Here is a 23,106-nt window from a genome sequence, read left to right as displayed (position 1 = left end):
CTTCATAGTTTGAGATATTTTTTTGATCATTTAAGATAAAATCTAGTATTAACTGAACAAGCTTGAATCAAGGCCTCACAGTGAACTCTGCAGGCAGGTGTGTGAGACAAACCAGGCTGTAGGGCCAGAATACATATTTAATTTTGTTTAATTATAATAATGTATAATTATATTCTGTATGGTTAAGTAATTGTGTATGAATAATTTACTGATTAAGTCAACCAGACTGTGATACAGATTTGAAATACTGCTTGATTTAATCTCCCTCAATCAGTCATTCTTAACAAACGAATCATATAACGACATAAAAAAACAAAAGCAACTGTACACGCAACCATCTATAAAAAATTAAACCCCTTTTATTGTGTTCTCTTATACAAAAAGAAATACAAAAAAGAAACATTGACACCAGGCGAATGTACGGGGGACGGGGTGGGGCGGAGGACGGGAGGCAGGACGAGGGGCACACACGACAGGCAGGACGGTGGAGAGCCGGACGGATGGATCTGACCAACCAATGGACGTCGCGATGGATGAGGGTGGAGGAAAACCGAACGCAGAACGCCCCTCCCTCCTTGCCCTGTTGGAGGGAGAGAGGCAGGGAGGAAGAGAGGGAGGGAGGGGGGGAGGGAGGCTACTTCAGGGCTTCAGTCTTGTCCGCCACTTCGGCGAGGTGGCCCCCCACCGCCTCGGACCCCCCGGGGGCCAGCAACGTCCTCCTGTTGTAGGGGTGGTGCCCCTTCATGATGCCCGAGTTGTTGTTGTCGTTCAGGATCTGCTTCTGCTTCTGCCGGTTGAGCGACTGGACCAGGCCCAGCACCACAGCGGCCAGCGAGTACTGGCCCGTGAGCTTGCGCGGCTGCATGATGAGCGGGTTGGGCTGCACGCGTCCCAGCAGGTAGTGGGTGCGGATCTTGCCCTCCTGCTCGCTGATGCCTTTGACGTAGATCTCGCCGCGGTACTCGAAGGCGAAGCCGCGCTCCTTCAGGATCAGGTAGGTGTCCTCGGGCACCTGGATCTTGCCGCTCACGCCCGTGCTGTCCATGCGGCTCGACAAGTTCACCGTCTTCCCCCAGATGTCGTACTGCGGCTTCTTGGCGCCGATCACCCCGGCAACCACCGAGCCGTGGGCCATGCCTGTGGACAGGGAGGCAGGAGAGGGGTCAAAGGGTGAGCCGTGGGCCATGCCTGTGGACAGGGAGGCAGGAGAGGGGTCAAAGGGTGAGCCGTGGGCCATGCCTGTGGACAGGGAGGCAGGAGAGGGGTCAAAGGGTGAGCCGTGGGCCATGCCTGTGGACAGGGAGGCAGGAGAGGGGTCAAAGGGTGAGCCGTGGGCCATGCCTGTGGACAGGGAGGCAGGAGAGGGGTCAAAGGGTGAGCCGTGGGCCATGCCTGTGGACAGGGAGGCAGGAGAGGGGTCAAAGGGTGAGCCGTGGGCCATGCCTGTGGACAGGGAGGCAGGAGAGGGGTCAAAGGGTGAGCCGTGGGCCATGCCTGTGGACAGGGAGGCAGGAGAGGGGTCAAGGGTGAGCCGTGGGCCATGCCTGTGGACAGGGAGGCAGGAGAGGGGTCAAAGGGTGTGTTGTGATGACGGGAGTCTGATGGCTGAGCGGTTAGGGAATCAGGCTATTAATGAGAAGGAAATCAACCCCTGGTTGAATCAACATGACGTTGTGTCCTTGGGCAAGGCACTTCACCCTACTTGCCTCGGGGGGAATGTCCCTGTACTTACTGTAAGTCACTCTGGATAAGAGCGTCTGCTAAATGTAAATGTACATTTTTGTTCTGTTATCAGACTTAAGTCAGGAAGTAGTTGTGATGTTTTTGTTGCGCTGTCTGGTGCAGACTGCTACTTGGCTCTAACCATGGAAAAACTCTTAAAACTCTTAAAACTGTGCCCTTCTGATCCTTGATGTTATTTCTGTATTATCTGCGTGCATGTTGCTTTGGATGAAGGCACCTGCTAAATGAATCGAATGTAAATGTGAAGTGTTTCACGGAGGGAAAGGGTATGACCGGCACGGAGGGATTTCTGTGGCTCCACCTAGTGGTGAACTAGGTTCCCTGTACTTACTGTAAGTCGCTCTGGATAAGAGCGTCTGCGAAATGACTAAATGTAAATGTAAAAGCAGCTGGAATGCATGTGGTTTTGAAGTATCAGTTTCTCGATGAGGCCTGAGGGTGGAGAGGTCTTACCGATCCGTAGTTCAAAGTTGTTGAAGGAGTGCTTGTTGATCTCCTGGATGCTCTCGTTGAGGGCGATGGCGAAGTCAGCCAGGGCACACAGGTGTCCCCATTTGTCCTCACACTGCTGTGGGACGAGAGGACGAGAGGATGACAGTTATAAGCCACCACCACAGAGGACTAAACCAGGTTGACGTCAACGAGCAACATGGAATCAAGTCCCCCAGAACGACAACAGGATGCGAGGGCCGTTGTCATGGCAACCCCTAGCTACTACACCATCTGAGGGTACGGAGATGATGGACGCCTGCGAAATAATACAGTCAAACAGTGATTGCTTGCCAGACTGCATGCAGGACTTTACTTTCAATATCGATGTATTCAGATGAGTCGGAAATCTGTTACGGGTTGTATTATGTTATATGGTTGTGATGGCATTTTTTTATATAGTTAATAAGAATGTATTTTTAATAGACTGAGGTTGTGTTTAAACAAATGGATGTTGCAGTTGGTCTTAAGGTATTTATGGTGTTGGGTTATGATGCCTGATTGAGAAGCTAGGGGCACGGAGGTTGGGGGATGTTTGAGTTCTGTGGCCTAAAGGGAGATGGGTCAGTTGATCTAGCAGCCCTGACCTTTTGGCCGAGGAGATTGTGTCCTGTGTCCTGTTTGTGTTTCATTAAGGGTATCTTTACTGTCCTCATTTAGAGAAAGAGCCGTGACATCAAAAGACTTTGGTCACTTGACCTGGGGGGTTATATTGTCTTAACTGTCACTGAGCAGTGCTGACCAATCACAGAGTTCAGAAAAACCATTTGATCTAAAGTTTATATAAGGCAGGGTTTTGGGGTTGTTCTGTATCACTCTGGCGAACGACCTGTGGCTAGCACCTCCTTCGTTATGACTGATCACAAAGTACTTTGTTAAATCATGATCTGTATAAGCAAAATAAATTTATTGTAACCGCCATCTCTTGACTATTCAAATCTACACAGTGCCGCTTGAATTTCTGCCATTACAATGGTCACGCTTGGCTTTTTATTAAACAAATGTAAATTGCATCAATTATTAAGATATTGACTAATAAAAAATAAAAAAAGCTTTTTAAATATATATTTTCTGACGTTTGGTGCTTCACTGGACAGGGATAATTAAGCGTGACAGGAAAGGCAGGAGAGAGAGAGGGGAAGACATGGCCCAGGGTGGATTCAAACCCAGGCAGCAGAGGTAAGGTCTCAGCCTGTGCAGTATGAGTGGTTATCCAGTGAGCTACCGGGGTGGCGTGCCGCCTGCCTACCTGTTTCTCTGGTGACAGGCCAGACACTGCCATGTACCTGCCGCCTGCCTACCTGTTTCTCTGGTGACAGGCCGGACACTGCCATGTACCTGCTGCCTGCCTACCTGTTTCTCCGGGGACAGGCCGGACACTGCCATATAGGTGCTGCCGATGGTCTTGATCTTCTCAATGTCCTGGAAGCGTTCCTCTCCAAGCAGCTTCAGAGAGAGAAGGAAACACAAAACACAGCTTTGTTACCTCAACATACCAGGAAATACTTTATTATTAATAATTAATATTACATTAATTATTTAATTTAATTAAATAATTAATATTCAATAATAGTGTGGGGTTCCACATAATTAATTGTATATAGCCTGTGCTAATCAAAAGCAGTTGTAACAAAGTAATAGAAGTAAATATTTAAACAGGCACATTTTTGGGTGAACAGAAAATCCAGTCTCAACCACATTTACTGTCCTATCAAAGTGTAGCCCTTCATACAAAGCACAAGGTCATGGTGTGCTTTGCTACAGTATCAGTCTAGACGACCACAAATATAGCCATACGTGTCGACAAGCCTTTTCCAGGACAGGAAAAGGCATGTCTATTCCTATCCAGAAGAAGCGTTTGAGGAAAGTGAGCCGTTCTGCCCACAGCCACTATCTCAAAGCCCATCTGCAGTGTGTCTGGGTCTGGCCTGCTTTGGTGACATTGACAATGTCTCTGAATAACACTATTCCAGGAACATAGACCACAGATTACTCTCTCTACCCACACAAAGGTAATGTGGTTACTATCTTGAGAACATAATTGTTTGCCGTCTGGTTCTTTGTGAGAAGGTCAAATTCAAATTTGAATATTTTAATCAAATATTTATCACTCTCGTGGGGCCATTTTTCTTTCTTTTTTTATGTTAAAGAAGAGATAAATTGGCAAAAACGGATCCATGGCCATGTTGTATGGGAGTACGAACACGTAATATAAGAGGGATATCAGACTGTGTCCTGCTAAGCACCGTCATCAATCACAGATGATTTGATATCCATTCCAGTGCAAAAGATAAAGTGTTTGTTGGAGAAGATGTGACAATGCACATCTGTCATGATTCACAGGAACTCCTAAAGCATTCACTGAGCTACGACAAACAGCTACACAAGCACTGATATTAATACTTCAATAATAATAATAGCATCTAAATGACCAGAATTTGTTTTGTGGTTGAAAACAATGTCCCTTCAGACGCTTTCTACATTTGACATTTCACAACACTTTACAACATCTGCACTTTGTATTTGCTGCACAGTTTGTAAATATGCAGAATGTGTGTCAAATAAGTGTTTTAGGTGTGTCAGAATTTGCAAAAGCAGGAAGCCAATGGTCGCCATTGGTACGGATGTCATCATTGTCATGTAATCATTGAGCAGGAACTTCTATCGGAAGCAACACAAAGGCGGGGGGAAGGGGATTGGAACCTGGCACCTCTAGATGAAATGCATGAAAATGCTTAACCGCCGAGCTACTCCCATCACACCGGTAACAGTGATCGGCAGTAGAATACGGTGCTTCTCACCTCGTCAAAGTCTGCGATGATCTCGTTCAGGAGCCTGAGACACTCCACCCCCTGGTTGTTCATCTCCGTCTGAGAGTAGAAGTCAGCGAACCCCGGGATGGATGCGAACATCACGCCCACGGCGTCGTACGACTGAGAGTACAGCTCCTGGAGGAACAAGGAACACGGCGCTGAGCTCGGAGATACACACTCAAACATCTGAACGACATCAAACATCTGAACGACATCAAACATCTGAACGACATCAAACATCTGAACGACATCAAACATCTGAACGACATCAAACATCTGAACGACATCAAACATCTGAACGACATCAAACATCTGAACGACATCAAACATCTGAACGACATCAAACATCTGAACGACATCAAACATCTGAACGACATCAATCATCTGAACGACATCAAACATCTGAACGACATCAATCATCTGAACGACATCAATCATCTGAACGACATCAAACATCTGAACGACATCAATCATCTGAACGACATCAATCATCTGAACGACATCAATCATCTGAACGACATCAATCATCTGAACGACATCAAACATCTGAACGACATCAAACATCTGAACGACATCAATCATCTGAACGACATCAAACATCTGAACGACATCAAACATCTGAACGACATCAATCATCTGAACGACATCAAACATCTGAACGACATCAATCATCTGAACGACATCAAACATCTGAACGACATCAATCATCTGAACGACATCAAACATCTGAACGACATCAATCATCTGAACGACATCAAACATCTGAACGACATCAATCATCTGAACGACATCAATCATCTGAACGACATCAAACATCTGAACGACATCAATCATCTGAACGACATCAATCATCTGAACGACATCAATCATCTGAACGACATCAATCATCTGAACGACATCAATCATCTGAACGACATCAATCATCTGAACGACATCAATCATCTGAACGACATCAGAAGACGGTTTTCTTTGGGGGGGGGGGGGGTTGTGCAGCATTAAGCAGACGATGTATCCTAGCGCCGTTTTGGTTGATTTATGTTGCGTAGGGGTTTATGCAGTGTGTGTAGGGTGCATTCCACTGACGTGAGTTGTGTTAAGTTAGTGACTGTAGAGGGGGGGGACATCCAGTTAAGGGTGCTAAGGGCTTGTTGATCACAGCTTCACACCTCCCCGTCCTAACTGTCCCCATGGCAGAACAGCGACTAGCAGAGAGAGAGAGTGCTGCAGTTTCATTAGAAACATCTTTACCACTAGGGGGCAGTGTTGTCTTGTGCTCGTGGGCAGAAGCAGCCTCTCAGGTCTGGAGAGAGCTGATTAAAACAGCAGCTTGGAATTCACAGTGGCTTAAGTAACGCTACCTTCATTGGTTATTCATGTGTTAGGCGATGGTTCAAACTTCCAAACTTGTTTAATAATTCAACAGAAGTAACGGATGTATATCTGGGAAAAGGCTTGTTGGCAGCCTGGCAACAATCATTCAGTTGCTGCCCTTTGCTCTTGTGAACAGATTTTCCAAACTTCTGATTAATTGATCTACATGCAAACCGTTCAACCACTTTCTTTGTGGTTTCTCTGTAGCAATCTTCCTATTGAGCTCTTCATCACTACTCAATCAATACTAACAAATTAACTCATTATGCCAAATGGCTGAAATAGATATATAACCCAGATGTATTATCATGCTGTAGGTACTTAATCATCAGCTAAGTACAGTAAAAACACAAAGCTACAGTACAAGAGCCCTTTTGAACGATCACTCGAGTGAAAAGCGAAAAGGTCCGTACCAGAGTCAGTTACGTACTGGCCTTATCTCAGGCACCTTTCACCAAAATCCCTGTCTCTAAACCCCGTTGGTTCACTCTGAATCGACGTCTTCCTGGGACCCAGTGAATGAGACATGGCCTGAGCTGGCAGTGGACAGTCACTGCGGAGGGTCAACGACAAGCCTTTTGTCCACGACTGTCCTCGTGCGACTCCTCATTATCGACTCCTTGAGTCTTCCAGCGCCCCTCGAACAATGGTGACTAACCTATGAATTATGGATGTTATGAGCCCGGCATAGATATCAGTCTGCTCCCATGCCTTTTCCTAATTAAAATGGCGCGATTAAAAATGCATCCATTAGGATTGCCTAAGCCCTAATCACTGTCTCCATTATTAATCAGTGGGTTTATTTTCCCACACTTTGGATGTCAAACATGCCCAGAGGCTAGGGGAGTCAAGAGTTTGGCATTAACACTTTCAACAGCACAGAAGCATCGGGAAATTAATGAATGGCTGGATGGATGAATAAAGGGTGGCTGAAATGGATGGGTGAAATGCGAGTCCAATGGATACATCATTGGGTTCAACACTGGGTTGTATAAAAGCAAGTACTTGGGAAAAGATTGCGAGGGATGAAGAAAAAAAAGATAAAAAGTTCCTAGCAAAGTTTCATTTCGTTCACAACATTTAAAGTGACTAATAGACAGTGACAGAAAGTCGACTGACGTGTTCAGTTCTTCTGTCTGACAACATGTTATTATAATCAAATTAAACCGCATGCATGCAAAGTAAATACAAAAAGATTACTAAAACTCATCCTGTTTTACAAAGTTTTCCATATGACTGGTTTTCCTCTCTCTGCACACCATGAATGCAGATGGTTATGTTCTACCCTCTCTTCCTGGTTTCTCTTTGAAATTGTTGGAAAAGCAATTACAGATCCCTTTGTGGCTGGAACACAGAGCTTTATGAAACAGGGGGGTAATTGTGGTTCTTTTCCAGTCAAAAGGGCATCTAACACATCGTTTTGAGTGGATGAAGCGCATGTATGAAGAACAGTGTGTCTTTGACAAAACAAACAACGAATCCAGCAAAATAGTACGTTGAATGCGTTTGTGTCCCCCCCCCCCTCCCCAACAACAACAGTTCGATGTCAATAAGTAAATAAATACTACAGCTTTATCTGAGGGGCTTCAAGAAATCAACAGACACACACGTCTCTTAAGAGCTCACTGTCAAGGTCACGGTCTTCTTATGAGCACAGACGGCAAGTTTCTGTATACTCCTCGACCACCACATGGCTTGAGCGCTTGACTTATACGGTCGCTGTTTACATTTCAAAACAGAGCAGCTCTCAGGAGGCATGGAAAGTACAGCACATGTAGTAGGAAACATTTTCAGACTCTGCCAAAGGAAAAAAGGCATCTCAAACCTCGTTATCCCGATCCTTTTCCAGGAAGTGTCGGGCAACGTGACTGGGCAGAATGTTCCGGAGCATGTTCTCGTTGTGTTCCCTCAGCTCCTTCATCTCGTTGATCTCCTCCTTGGCCTGGACGCGCCACAGGAAGTCCAGTCGAGCCGTGTACTCCAGCTGGGGGGACACGGAGACAGCACACTGTGATTGGCTGAGGGATGCACAGAGACAGCAGACACGCTGTGATTGGCTGAGGGACGCACCTCAAAGAGTTACAGCAGTTAATACGGCTTAGCTTAAAACATTACAGCTTAGCGCTTTGAGTGCTAGAAAGGCGCATTTACAAATAAAACACATTATTATTTTTGTCTCCGCCCCTTTTGAAATGGCATTAGGTCAACCAGGAATTCCATCGTTAACCAGGTGCTTATATGTCTAATGAACTGAAAACTTTGAGAATCATTTGATTTGTTGAGGGGGAATAAACAACAGTATGAAAAAACAGAGTTCTGACGAGGAACACTAATTGCTTTTCTGGATGAACAATTAACACAGTGTAATTTGCATACATGTGTGACAAACATAAATCTAAGCTATTAAATTGGATGGAAAAACTTTTTATTATTCAGAACGCGGATATTGAAAATTAATTTCCAAGCACTCAATTTGGCTTCCAAACCATCAGAGGCCATAACCGCTGAGCAATAGTTTCACCATTAATCTTGGTATCAATTAGGCCCAAATAATGCTAGTGAATATGGCACTTCAATCTAATTTGCTAGTTTCCTAATTAAGAATGCAAATCCCAGAGGCTGAATCAGCATTAAGATGATGAGATGCTGGCCACTGGAATACAAGGCCCCAAAGTAATGTAGAAACCCCCATTAGGAATAAACAATCATCTCAGGAGGCTTTCACTAATGGCTGCTAATTCGTTTCTTTCTTTCTTTCTTTTTTTAACTACTTTTAATCCTTTGAGCTGGAAATTACGGCAGAGACAATGATTACATATAAAATCTTTTTACACCTACATCACTGCAGAGCAAACTTGACATCTTTGTTCGATTACTTTCTATAGCCGCGAAGAAACAAGTTGGTTTTTTGAAAACATGCGTGAATCCAGATGTGAAAAATGTTCTCTCTGTGTCCAACTGTCATTGCATCTAAATGCTACCTCAGGCAGATAAACCGGAATTCTCTCAGTTCATTGTGCACCCATGTTACTAAGAATCAATAGAGTGTCTTAGACAAACAGTTGAACCACCCAAGTCCAGAAAAGCTGTACTTCAAACCAGTGCTAGTATCAACAGCACTCTAATTTGGCGTTCAACGTCTATGGAATTGACTTACCAGTAACTGGCACATTAACAACACAATGATAGTCAAGCAAAGGGGAATCTGGCATGAATGCCAATTAATCTTGCAGAAACAGTACAGCCTATTAATAATGTTGTTTTTTTCTCGCTCCAAAATACAAGTTTAAGTTGCAAGACAACACACAACAAAATACACAAACACCCGCACATTCAACCACACACACAGACAAGATTTACTCCCTTCCATGGCGCGCACACGCACACACACAACCTGACAGCAGGCAAAATGTCAAGGTTGTTGGTTGACGCACTCAAAGCAAGAACACTCTCACGAGCATGGTCAGTCACGATCATACACATCAAATGCATTATTGTCATAAATAAGAGGCCTTGTTGCTATGGTGATGAGAAAAAGAAAACCTGTGGCTCTGAAAGGCGGCAAATCCAGAGAAATCGTGCACAGAATCTCCTTCACTACACTACAGTACACTACAGTACACTACACTACAGTACACTACAGTACACTACACTACACTACACCACACTACAGTACAGTACAGTACAGTACACTACACTACACTACACCACAGTACAGTACACTACAATACAATACAGTACAGTACAGTACAGTACAGTACACTACACTACACTTCACTACAGTACACTACACTACAGTACACTACAGTACACTACAGTACGGCTATGATGGGCACATGGATTCTTTTTGCGTGAGAGATTTACGACAAAAACACAACAATTGTTTTGTCTACTGACTAGATGTTTAATGAATCAAAACCAGACTCCAGAACCGAGACATTATAAAGAGTGTCTTGCCTTTGCCGAACCGCCAAAATTGTATTCCTTATAGACAATTTGATAAAAAAAGAACGCCTAAATAAAAAAATATTTAATTTTAAAAGTCATTTTTGTAAAGGCGTGATTGGAATACAGAAGAGAGCGGATTTTTTGCGTGGAAAAATGGAGCGTTGATGAACCACACAGATGTGAAATAGTTAATCAGCTCTGGCATTGTGGACATGCTTATTATGCTTTGGTCTGAGGTCTTTGTGCATACGATATCAAGCTAGCTAATTACAGTGGCTTAACGAAGCCGGTCCATTTAAAAACACTTCTCTCACATGCACCAATGATTTTGTGGCATTTCCTATTCAACTGTGAAACCCTTTTCGGTATTGAAAGATATTTAATTAGCATGTGTCCTGTGATAAAACTGTACTGCTCTGAAAACCGAAAAGAAACTGATTCTTAGTCACAGAAATGAAATCTGTAGAAACTTTTCAATGCAGACTTTTGAAAGGTAACTGCAATCACACAGTATAAATTGTCCATTACATATTTTTTCTATCCTTTTGACAATGGTTTCCCTGTACAGAGAACAGCGTGTCTCCACATCCTCTAAACGGCAAGAGTCCCTGAAGCTTTGACATAAAGACAAAAAAAACGACAAAAAAACCCCACTAAGAAACCCCTACTACACAACCATTCAGTCTCGGATGCAACTGAATGACTTCAAATGAGATATTTTTATATCGGCTACAAAGGACGTTCAATTACACCTTTCTCCCCTCTGTCTCCGGCCAGGGGCGGACCTTGTGAACCCCATGATCAAAGGTAGCCATTCAGGAGAGAAACAGCTTGAAATCCCATTTTGTCCTCGATCACAGCCAACCACTCTAGATACCCCGGGAGAGACCAGCCTCTGAGTCACAAGGGACTACCCCTTTACCTCAGGATGTACTTATACCTACAGTTTTCATATTAAATTATTAAATTGCTACCCGCAATAAAACCACGGTAGCTACTATATATAACAGCCTCTTTCAAAAGCTCTTCTGAGCTTGACAATAACCCATTTATCCATCGTCCACATCTAGAACATGCAGGGCAGGGGGTTCTGAGGATCAGGATCGAGAGAGATTGATATTTATAGCAGGTTCTGTAGATACGCACTACTGTGGGATCGTGTGAAGCGAACAGATGATGAGGCAGAGGGACAGAAGGGATGGAGAGAGCAGCTAGCAGACTGTCGGCCCGTCTGCCTCTAAAACCACGAGCCAGATGTTTGAGGCGGGCACTCTGATGGCAGTAGGTCATTCCAGGAAGTGGTCGTTAGCGGAGGAAGAAGGGTCGAGACAGAGGGGGTCGTCCTTGGGGCGAGTGGATGTCTTCACCCGTAGGTAGGGATGTAACCCTGGTAGGCAAAGCAAGGTTTTGTGTCCCTGAGATGACTAAAAGCACTAAAAGTTCTCACCTGCTGTCCATGGTAGAACACAGCCAGAAGAAACATAGCCATCAGCAGCAACGACGTCTCTTTAGTCCCCAGGAAGTTTCTGTAGAAATAAAATAAAAAGTCTGTTAGAGACATACTACTGCTAGTCTTCTTTATTTATGGAATCAAATACGCAGCACACATGACTTAATCTGTTCTCCAGCGGTGTGTAATATTTTACTGTTATTCAGAGGTGTATAGTAGCTCAGGCCAGGGGAGGTTTTTCTTCCGTATAGCTGCCTGTTTTTTCCATATGGCCTTTATCTAACTCCTGTGTGGGTATACTGTGTGTATTACACATGAATTAGATATGATCACTCTCTGGCACATGATTGCTCAAAAGGTATATATATACTTATTTTCCCAAGGCCCTTGGATTTTCTGTAGGTTCCTCCATACACTAAAAGGCTAAAGGTCAAAGTGTTCCCCACCATCGCTCTCATGACCTCCATTACAAGAAAATGGAGTCTCCAACATTTCTAGAACAAATAGAAAAGGTCATCTTGGCTTCCGGACGTTTCTAAAGCCCCTTAAGATGAGAGCAACAAGCTTGTGAGGACTGAAAACATTCAGCTGTTACTCTGACCTTGCCACAGAATAAACAGAGACCATGCCAACAGTATGCATATTTGGGTGTGTCTACTGTGTGTGTGTGTGTACTACACACACATTAGACATATATATATTGTATATATACAGACGTGTGTGTGCTGTAGTTTTATGTGTATCCGTACAGTATCCACATGTGAGTCTGTGTGTGAGCATGTGTTTTGGTACTGTATATGTGTACGTGTGTGTGTGTGTGTACGTGTGTGTACGCGTGTGTGTGTGTACGTGTGTGTGTGTGTGTGTGTGTAAGGGTCACCGTTGTGTCCCACTCACTCTGTGTTGTGACGGAAGGTGTCGTAGCGAACAAACAGCGAGGTGTAGAAGGCCTCCGTGAGCAGGGAGTAGATGGCGATCATGACCAACAACACGGCCAGCTTCAAAACAGAGTTGAGCCGCAGGAACACGGCACATGTCACCATGGCCAGCACTCCCGTGAAGACGAAATACTGCAAGACAGGAAGAGGCAGAGCTGGTCAGAGGCCACGGAAGAGGCAGTCTGGGTCAGAGGCCACGGAAGAGGCAGTCTGGGTCAGAGGCCACGGAAGAGGCAGTCTGGGTCAGAGGCCACGGAAGAGTTGGTAACCAACTGAGACACATTTTGACGGAAATCTTTCCTTTTCTATTTTGCGAAGTAATTTGTGTAGTTTAAATGGAGCTTGTCCCCCATCCTGGTGCTCAGCTGGTTAGTGGTTCATCAGAAAACCCGAAGCACATAACTGCTTTGGGGGCATAAGAGGATGTCACAATGACAAACCTCATTACGTAGAAACTTCATCAAATATTCCTCAGTCGATGTCTCTCCACACTCCCAGTAATCTCTCTGGTTGCGTTGAAATGACTCTGGTAAATCTCAACCACTACGCCGCAACGGTGCTTTCAAACAGGCACTGTACAACATTTTCATTTGATGTCGAAGTCGCCAGAGAGGGAAACCTGCACCCTCCTTCTCCGTAGTCCTGCTCACAGTCGTGTGCGTGCGATGTCACTCTGATCTCCTCTGGATTGTAAGGATAAACTGAATGCACAGTGGCCTGATTACAGTCCATTGAAGACAGTGGAGAAATAGGAGAGATGTAACTGGAGTGTGCTGTTGTAGGGGAGGGAGAAATTTGACTCTTGACCTATTAGATACTAATGTCATAAACGGGTATGGGTAATCCACCTGACTCGTGTTTCCAGGTGGGTGATATGACTTGAGGATCAGAGAGCAGCAGAATGAGTTGACACTATTAAAACAAGCATAGAAATACACCTTGTTGGCTTGGCTTTTACCTAAGGCATCTCTTTCTCTCTCTTTTCTTTTGAAAATGTTACTTTAATTTCAATCTCAATTCAATTTGGAACTTTACTTAATTATATCTTGTTTTAAAAGTGTTTTTTTGCGACCGTATCTTTAGTTTTTATTTCACTCCATGTATGGTAAAACCCCATGAACTGTGTGAACTTAACATGAATACAATTAAATTAGATTTGGATTATGAAAGAAGGTCTCCAATTTGAAAGGTGACTGACAAGCATGGGTCTAGTCTATCTACCGCAAACAACAAAGCATGCCTTTGATTCTGAATCCTGTTCACTTTTCTAAGGGGTCCGTTTTACTCTCTGTAATACTCATTTTGAAAGATGTCAGGTACACATTATATTACATGCCAAACACATACAGCAGTAATGGTGACAGGGTGAAAGAGAGAGATAGAGAAAAAGAGAGAGAACGAAAAAGAGAGAGAGAGAGAAAGAGACAGAGTATAAAAAATAAAACATTTAAGGCCAGCTAAAAAGTATGGCCAATCCCTGTGGTCCCCGGAGAGAGAGAAGGGGGAGAGAGAAGGGGGGGGATAGAGAGTGAAGGAGAGAAAATGGGAGAGAGAGAGAGAGAGAGAGAGAGAGAGAGAATGGGGAAAAGAAAGACAAGGATGGAAAAAGAAAAAAGCAGAGAGAGAAAGAGAAAAAAGGGATGTATTCTGTAGACAAAAATGAGAAGGATGGAGTTCAAGAGAAAATCGGTGTGGGCTAATGAACATGTTGGGTTCCATGGGTCACCATCTGTGTGTGTGTGTGAGCGTGTGTGAGTGTGTGCGTGTAGTGTGTGTTTTTCCTTCCGGTTTTAAGTCGTTACGATGTGACATGATAAAAAACACAGAATTGTATATAGCAACACTGCGGATAAACATTTAATTATAAATATAGTTAAAGTGAACTGTGCCTCATTCAGCATCACTGGAAGGTATTGAAAATAAAACATTTAAGGCCAGCTATAAAGTATGTCCAACTCTGGGGTAAAACTGTTTCATTAAAAGGACTTATCAATCCAGGAAGTAACTCCGATACCTCTGGGTAAAAACAGATGTCAGGGATGGAGGTGGAAGCGTTGAACGTCTGGTTCCTCAGGGTACTGGGTTTGTCAAAATCGCACCAAAGCTGGGGAGGAGAAACAAGGAGATTCTCATTTATTTTATTATCACATAAAATCATAGGATCAGGACATGAATAACCATGTACTCTCTATATTTCATAGGATGTCAACTATATTTTTCACAAGTTGGTTGAAGTCAGACACCAAAATGTAAGGGCTATGTACTGAATGCTTAAAGAGATCCACATTTCTTCATTTAATTCACAGACCATAAAAGACTAATCTTATCAGACAGACCATATCTGACATTAAATCAAAAAGTCTCACTTTTCTAACTAAAATTGCACTTTTGCTCACAAAGCAAAAGAACAAAAAGCGCAGCACAGTACTAATGTACTAGTTATGTCATTAGTGAGGTCATTCGTTATGATGACCTCAATCTTTCCACCACCACCTTCATGTTCTTATCTGTAAGTAAATGAGCAAATTTCATATACAGATAATGTTTTTTCTCATTGTAAAAGCATCTCTCGGTTATAAAAGGCTCAATGCAATCAATTATCTTTGCAAGACAACAAGCGTGTAATGAACATTTTTCCTGTGCTTTGATGGAAATAATGACTCGCTGTACAAGCAGTGTACTCAGATAAAAAGGGCACTGGTTCGGAAAAGCAAATTGGGTGTGTGAAATCAGGAGTTTCTTATGTGCTTCTGTTAATCACAATCAGTAGATCTGCTGCTGCCTTATAATATGTTCATGTATTTTGTCTTATTATTCATTCACATATATATGTGCATCTACTGTTATCCTTCATTGTTCTGATGACTTTCACGGGTGTAGGATGTCGTTTACGCCTGAGTGTGTAACAAACATCTGTTGGCCGTTTGGTTTCTGCGTTTTCCCCCATTCATTATATATTCCGTCCTCTGACCTTCACGCGTCAGGGAGAGACTTTGCTACCAATCCCCGAGGCCCAGTTTCCCTAGACATGGACTAAGCCTAGTCCTTAAGTAAGAGGAGCATTTCATCCAAAAGCCCTCCGAGCTGCACACTCACGATGTTGATCATGGCTGCCAAGAAGTTGATGAGGATGGATACGAAGATGATGGCGTTGCGTGCCATGTAGGTCTCGTTGATCCAGCAGCAGGTCTTACGCAGGACTAAAGGCAGACACTTGTAGTCCTCCGCTGTAGTGACCAGGACAAGGCAGCTGTGCAGCACGATGAGCACAGAGAACTGGATCACCATGGTCACCATCCTACAGACCAGAGCAATGGACGACAGAGAAAGTGGATGTACTGAAAAGACTGAATTGTTCAATACAGTTTTTTACATTTATATTTTTCAAAATGTTTGATCTGTTTTTACTTTGTGATGGTCTGATTTAATGTCATTAGGGCGATGACCTTTTTAAACAAAACGTTTAGTCATGGCGCATTTGAACCCTTCGTAAATAATGTAGTGTTTACACCAGGTGGTCTTTCGTTACCTGGCGGAGGGAAGAAGCCCCTGGATGATCGTGATGAAGATGAGGACGATGAAGGCGCACACCAGGTTTGACTTGAACACCTCGTCCCTCATCTGCGAGTACTGCAAGGTTAGGGGGAAGGGAGGATGAGGAGGAGGAAGAGGAGAAGAGAGAGAGCGGTTTAAAGACACACGTGAGGCGGGAAGGGACAGGTGCAGCAGTCCACGTCACACAGAGTCACAACCACCACAGTCACATGCTACAGTTCCACCACAAGCGTTAGAGAGAGAGAGGAGAGCCGGTGAGCGAGCTAGGGGTTTTGGGGATGAGAAAAGCTGAAGAGTGGGCGAAAGAATAGATGCAGACTTTAACACAAAGTGTCAGCTAGTCAACCAAAGTTGTGGTTGTGATAGAAAAGCGTTTTTAACGTCATTGGTTGTTAGCCATCTCAATCTCAATCTGCTTGAAAATGACAAAGCAACGAATACGTGTGTGGTTAGCACAATTAGTGATTTGGTTAGCATTTACAAAGTTAGCATTAGCTTAGCACTGCTCTAGCCCTGTGACTCTAGTTGATGAGTTACTAATGTCAACAAACATTTGACGAATCTTAAGTCGTCAACAAATCAATAAAGCTCTTTGACCTTTCACCCTGTGACCCCTGCTGCCCTCTCGCTCTGTCTCTTTCTCAAAGGGTGCTGGGAAATTAGCAAGAGGATGCTTCATGTTTGTCATGACTATGACAAAAAATAAGAGAGGTCAACAGCAACTGCACTGGACATTGGGCTTTAAAAGTGAACTGAAACGGGTCTTGTTTGAGATGGGCGCACAATCAAAGGGAAACAAAGGAAAGGGGGGGAGGGCAAAGGTCAACTCAAAGGTCAACTCAAAAGGTCAACTCAAAAGGTATAGAAAAGTGGCTTTACTTATGGAACAAAAGGAACGGAGTGGGGAAAGAACAAAAACAGCAAAAAAGCTGAACATGTCAACTTTTTCCACAAGACTTTAAAGGATAACGTCCATAACATGGACATGTGGTCATGAGTAAACTGAAGGGGCTTCTGCATTCTTGGCAAAGCCAATCAGCATTGCCAAAGACCAACTTATCAACTAACTAGCCTAGAAACACTACTCATACAGTTACATCAGAGGGTTATTTAGTTATCAATCTCGAATGCTGTTGCCACCCTCACGTGGTCTACAGTCCCTGAAACTATCGGTGCTCTTACTAACTGAAAATTTTATTTTCTTACTGAATAATTATTCAGTGTTTATACTTCATGAGATACTTTCAAAGGTCCATCTTTATATCTGTTCAAGTCTGCAAAATAAATCGGATTATTGGTCTTTTTAAAACGTTTACTCAAACATCACAGTGATGAGACTCATGCAGGGGTTGAGAATATCATTCATTTGGGGGGGGGGGGGGGGGATAACATGCTTCTATTTTAGTGTGGGAGTTGGTATGTGAAGTACCTTCAGCTTACTCATGATAAAAAATATATATTTGTAATGAATTCTTCGGAAGTTGATATCTCAGAGAGAAGATACGGGAAACAAAAGAATCTGTCTAATCTCCAGCTACCTTTTCGTCCAGGCTGGAGTCTTTAAACGTCAGAGAGAAAGGCTTGATATGCTCTCTTCTCAATTTATCGCCACTCCGTAAGTCGATGTCACTCTCTATTCGCTTGTTAATTTCCTCAGGACCAGAGTAGACATGCAAAGCTTGTGCGAGATGGTTTGGAAGCAGATTTATTGAATTTCTCGTTAGGACAGCCAGAGTCTAAGGGAAAGCACATGCAGAGTATAAACCTGCTTGTCCCCTCTTCATTCAGAAACTAAAACTATTACATACAGTACACACACAAATTAAAAGACAGTAAATCAAATAAAAAAAAATGCAATTTTCGACCCAACAGACAGCTGAGCCCTCCATGTGTTTACTCCTCACTCTCTCCCAACACTCAGTGCAGACATTAAGGGTGACCAAGACTACTTGCGCACATCTAAAAAAACAAAAACAAACATGTAATGAGTCTCAAGAGACATGATAACCAATTACATACAGAAGCGAATAGAAATAAACATTAAAAACCGAAACATTGGCAATGACAAAACGAACAGACACAAAACAGAAATTGGAATGAGACAAGAGAGGCAACCAGTCGGCAGCAGAAGCCACAATCAAAACACCCATAAACACCTTTTGATAATCCTCCGAAACATAAACCATGGGGGAATTTCCAATGCTACTTGACACCGTGGTGGAACAGTAAACAAGTTGTTTTAATCTAGTCACAGGACAATGTAGTACATCATCTAAGCCTATTCATTAGCCATGTTGCTGTGATGTTATGTGGGGGTGTGCATAATGACTGCTGTCTGTGACAGCTTGCGGCATGCTGATGGGACTTGGTGCTGTCAGGCCAAATAGTGTCCAAGGGCCAAATACTGTCCTACCTGACGTCACAATGCCGTTCCGATGCAAGGACGCGTCCGTCGCTATGCAGACCTTAAATTCCTGAGATACTTACGCGTGCTAGCAGGAAACTGTCATGGTTGCTATACTGGTTACTACGTAGGACGTTTTGTATTTAGGCTTATTTAAACCAGTTTATTCTACTCTACGATTTAAAGTTTTCACTCGTTCGACATTCCCGAGACAGCAACGCGCGCAAGTAGAATCCTATACGTGTTGCCTTCCCGGTCTGTTAAAATTGATGCTTAATAGCTAGTTGTTTTCTCTTCGAAAACAACTAGCTATTAAGCATCAATTTTAACATGTGCGCAAGTAGTCTTGGTCACCCCTTAATGTCTGCACTGATAGCTAGCTATCGAAGGAGTAAAAACTTTAAATCTTAAGAGTAAAATAAACTGGTTGGCATAGCGACGGACGCGTCCTTGCATCGGAACGGCATTGTGACGTCAGGTAGGACAGTATTTGGCCCTTGGACACTATTTGGCCTGACAGTGCCTCTAGCACATGACGTGTCTCGCTCTCCTTCTAAACTGATTTAGGAAGTAAGACACGTCAAGTGAAAAGGTCACTGAGACATAATAGTATCATTTCACCAAACGGTTTACGCTAGCCATTCGTGATTAGCTGTTAGATTTCTTGTAAACCTGAAAAATGAAGAAATTACAATACCTGCAGTGTGTGAAGCCGTAATTTTGACTGACATGTGCAGTCATCTCTAAGAGTGTGTGTGTGTGTGTGTGTGTGTGAGAGTGTGTGTATGCATGTACAAATGTCTCCCTTACTGCCAATCACCGTTGTTCTTAATCTCTGCACTTGGACTGAGCTCCTAATGTACCTAAACACATCCCATTTTCCTGCGAGCCTGTTACTGTAAAAGTTCATCCTCAGAGTTGTAGTCTTTAAGCTATGTAAAGGACCACATTTGTTTCAGGTTACTTACAGTCTTTTACCTGGCAATCTCTATCCAATCAGTGGCGATCATTACAAAAAGATTTAAAACTCATTTGTGGTCGCTTACGATTAAAACAGCTCAGATTGCATTTCCGTGCACTTAAGTTGCTCCCAGATGAGATGAATTGAAGAAGTTCTTTACAACTTTATCCCAGGAGATATCATTAGACTCCTGGTAACTTTCAGACATAGTTTCCAAAGGTCAAAACCTTCGTTAAATGCTTTCGAATGTAATGATTCATTCAAAGTCGTAAATCCGAAAGGCCAAAATTCTAGTTAAACTAGTGTCTCTTTCTTTTGACGCAATCCTCCTTTTCACTTTGCCAGGTTTAGAAGAAAAATGTGACATGTTCTGCCCTGGATGGTTCACCGATGGGAAAGAAGCCAGGTTTCTGTCGTGTGTGTAAAACTTGGTCAATGAGTTACAAAGCATTTCCTAGCGGCCCTTTATTACATTACATTTAGTCATTTAGCAGACGCTCTTATCCAGAGCGACTTACATGAGTACAGGGACATTCCCCCCCGAGGCAAGTAGGGTGAAGTGCCTTGCCCAAGAACACAATGTCATTTGGCACGGGCGGGAATCAAACCGGCAACCTTCTGATTAATAGCCGATTCCCTAACCGCTCAGCCATCTGACTTCCACTCCCACCTTATCATCTACAGCAATGCCGTAGTCTCACCACTGGACAACTGCAGCACCCGTATTACATAAGGAAACATTCCGTGTCCTCTGACTGCATTTGACAGTTGTCTGACTAAAAGGATAAGCGTTTTGTTCTGTGCTGGGAAAAAGGAAACAAGTAATTAGATAGAAAAGAAAGTGCGGGGAGAAGATGTTGAGTCATTCGCTCTAAGAGGCGAGCATGTGTGAGAGATCGCCTTCTTCTGAGGCTCGTCTCTGAAGCCTAGGGAGAAGTCGATGTTTGCATCAGAACATCCTCCCGCAGTGTTCCTCTGTGGATCGTGCGAGAGCATAGGGGAGTGAGTGTTACAAAGGCTAGTATCATTCTCCCAACTGTTTCTAGTGGAGAGCAATGCGCCAGTCAGAACATAATGCAAATGTTAGCTGAGGCGGTTACTACCAGAGGCAACACAATCATCTGACACTGGGACTACTGTTTTTGGACGTAAAACGTCACGTTCTGTGGTCGTGGAAGAGCTTGCCAAAGGGTGATTTTGTGTGGGGATTTTTATGACCATTAAATGTTCCTACAAAGAGGTTTGATCAAGATCTGTCTCTCCCTGCTGTAGATCAACTCAAACTCCTCAACAAGATCAAGAAACACAACAGATTATGTGCTATAACCAAAAAAAAAGAAATAACTAAAAGAGAAAGGGAGTCAGGTGGCTGAGCGGTTAGGGAATCGGGCTAGTAATCTGAAGGTTCCCAGTTCGATTCAGATCCAGAGCGACTTACAGCAAGTACAGGAACATTCCCCCGAGGCAAGTAGGGTGAAGTGCCTTACCCAAGGACACAACATCATTTTGCACGGCGGGGAATCGAACCGGCAACCTTCTGATTAATAGCCCGACTCCCTAACCGCTCAGCCATCTGACCCCCCCGTAAACGCAGGCTGTTTCCCACAAACAGTGGAAAAACAAGGGGTGCGCCTCTGTTTGAGGGCACGGAACACGCGGCATCACAGGGAGCCAGACTTTGAGGCAAAAGCGTTTTGACAGTGGCATGCGTCACGTCATGTCGACGGGGAGGAAGTGATGCGTGAGAGAGTCGGGGTTGGAGACGGAGCCAGACGGAGGACATCAGGAGACCAGGAAGAGGAATCGACTTTCACGACTCCAGGACATCCTGGAAGCAGTGGTGTTTTGGTGACATTTCTGCTTATGAACATGGCCGTTTTAAAGATAGCTGTTTATGCCGTCTCTCGTGTTGTGATGATGATCCAAGTTAGATACAAACAAGCTTTTCTGTTTTGGGAATCCTTCGATAGGATGTGAAAGTGTTCTCTTCAAGAAACGAAAGAGAAGTAACTTCACACTCCCTGACCCTTACACACACACTCACTTTCTCACAAACACACACTCACTTTCTCACACACACGCACACCCACACACCCTTCACACACACTCCCCTCCTAGATAGCCAGCTCTGACTCAGCCCATCATGCTGCTGAACAGTGAATCAGAGAAACAGACAGGATAGCGGGGTGAAGCTGGAGAACTGACAACAAAAAAGACACGTCAAAACGTTGCGGAGCGTCCTTTGATATGCAAAAACGGAGCCTTTTCATACGATTGTCACATGACAGGCGTCCATTGTGCCAAAAACAAAGGCAACAGCACTTATCTAGAACATTCCGCTGAATTAGAACGCATCCATGGTTACATCACACACTGTGCCTTGACTACGCCTTGACTACGCCTTCAAGGAGCAGTGGCATTATAGCTCTACAGCCTCTACGCTAGGCGACCTTAAGTTCAGACTCAGTTTTTTTGGTGATACATAGATATATTTTGATTTTGAAATACCATATACTGCAGAAATGTATTGTATACTTTAGACATATACTAAATTCTGCAGAAATATACTGTATATTGCAGAAATAAATTCTGCAGAAATACTACATGTTAAATCTGAGAATGAAATCCCAAAACGTAAAGCCTGTGATGTTAATAAAAGTGTAAAGCTGATATATGACTGACAGTATGAGATGAGGAGGCGGGCTATGCTCTCTGTAGACCAGAGTCAGTAGAGATCTGGCAGAGGAACAGAGAAACCAGCCATATAAATCTGAGTTCCAGAACTGGACTGCCAGCAGCACACAACTTCAAAGCACGTCGCCTGAATCTAATCCATGGATGCCGACGTTGTCTGAATGTTAATGGCCCGTCGTATTTTGCATAGCAACACGTCATCTTTCTGTGAGGGTGTGTGTGTGCGCGCGCACGCGTTTCCGAGTGTGTGGGATGGCAGGAGTGTGTGTACAGTATTGATGCGGCTACCGAAAAACACTATTTTTCTCAGTTTTCTCAAACTGATAAAAACAATAAGGGAACTCACATCAGACCCTATGGAATGCTGCCACACAATACTTTCTAATGTAAATATTCGGATGCAAATATAATAAAAAAGTAGATGTCTGCATGTAAAATAAACATTAAAAAAAAACATTTATGTAAAGATTGAGTGCCTAAGACTTTCGCACAGAAAGAATAAGAGGAAAATTCTGACCACATAAATCTTTCAGAGTGTGGATGGTTTACAGTATGTCTGCCTCATGACTGAAGGCCTAACAGCAAGCTCAAAATAAAATCCTAAAGAGACCACACCTACAGTATATCATCACATGACCGGCAAAACATTCCCTTAAGGATCCTACGCTCCATACTAAGTCATACAACAGAACTTACAAAATTAACCTTCGACCCGTGTGAAAGAAACCTTTGTTTGGATC

General features: G+C 43.6%; 1 protein-coding gene across 3 annotated transcripts in view; it reads right to left on the bottom strand.

Moving 5' to 3' along the window:
• Positions 1 to 246: 246 nt before the first annotated feature.
• adcy8 (adenylate cyclase 8 (brain)) overlaps positions 247 to 23,106 on the bottom strand; it is a 48,390-nt gene continuing 25,530 nt past the window's right edge. Inside the window, exons 8-18 of one of the 3 annotated variants that reach the window (XM_062481192.1) lie at positions 17,846 to 18,043; positions 16,282 to 16,382; positions 15,849 to 16,050; positions 14,767 to 14,856; positions 12,712 to 12,884; positions 11,812 to 11,890; positions 8,242 to 8,400; positions 5,034 to 5,180; positions 3,586 to 3,678; positions 2,197 to 2,311; positions 247 to 1,137 (exon numbers count right to left, since the gene is read on the bottom strand). In XM_062481192.1, coding sequence (XP_062337176.1) covers positions 635 to 1,137; positions 2,197 to 2,311; positions 3,586 to 3,678; positions 5,034 to 5,180; positions 8,242 to 8,400; positions 11,812 to 11,890; positions 12,712 to 12,884; positions 14,767 to 14,856; positions 15,849 to 16,050; positions 16,282 to 16,382; positions 17,846 to 18,043 — 1,860 coding nt within the window. In that variant the 3' untranslated portion in view covers positions 247 to 634. The remainder of the gene's footprint in view (positions 1,138 to 2,196; positions 2,312 to 3,585; positions 3,679 to 5,033; positions 5,181 to 8,241; positions 8,401 to 11,811; positions 11,891 to 12,711; positions 12,885 to 14,766; positions 14,857 to 15,848; positions 16,051 to 16,281; positions 16,383 to 17,845; positions 18,044 to 23,106) is intronic. The other 2 variants (XM_062481194.1, XM_062481193.1) reach the window with 2 other exon arrangements.

This window comes from Osmerus eperlanus, chromosome 16 (genome assembly GCF_963692335.1).
Source record: "Osmerus eperlanus chromosome 16, fOsmEpe2.1, whole genome shotgun sequence".
NCBI classification, from domain to species: domain Eukaryota; kingdom Metazoa; phylum Chordata; class Actinopteri; order Osmeriformes; family Osmeridae; genus Osmerus; species Osmerus eperlanus.
The sequence above is the reverse complement of the archived record's forward strand: the minus strand, read 5'-3'. Positions and strand labels throughout refer to the sequence as shown.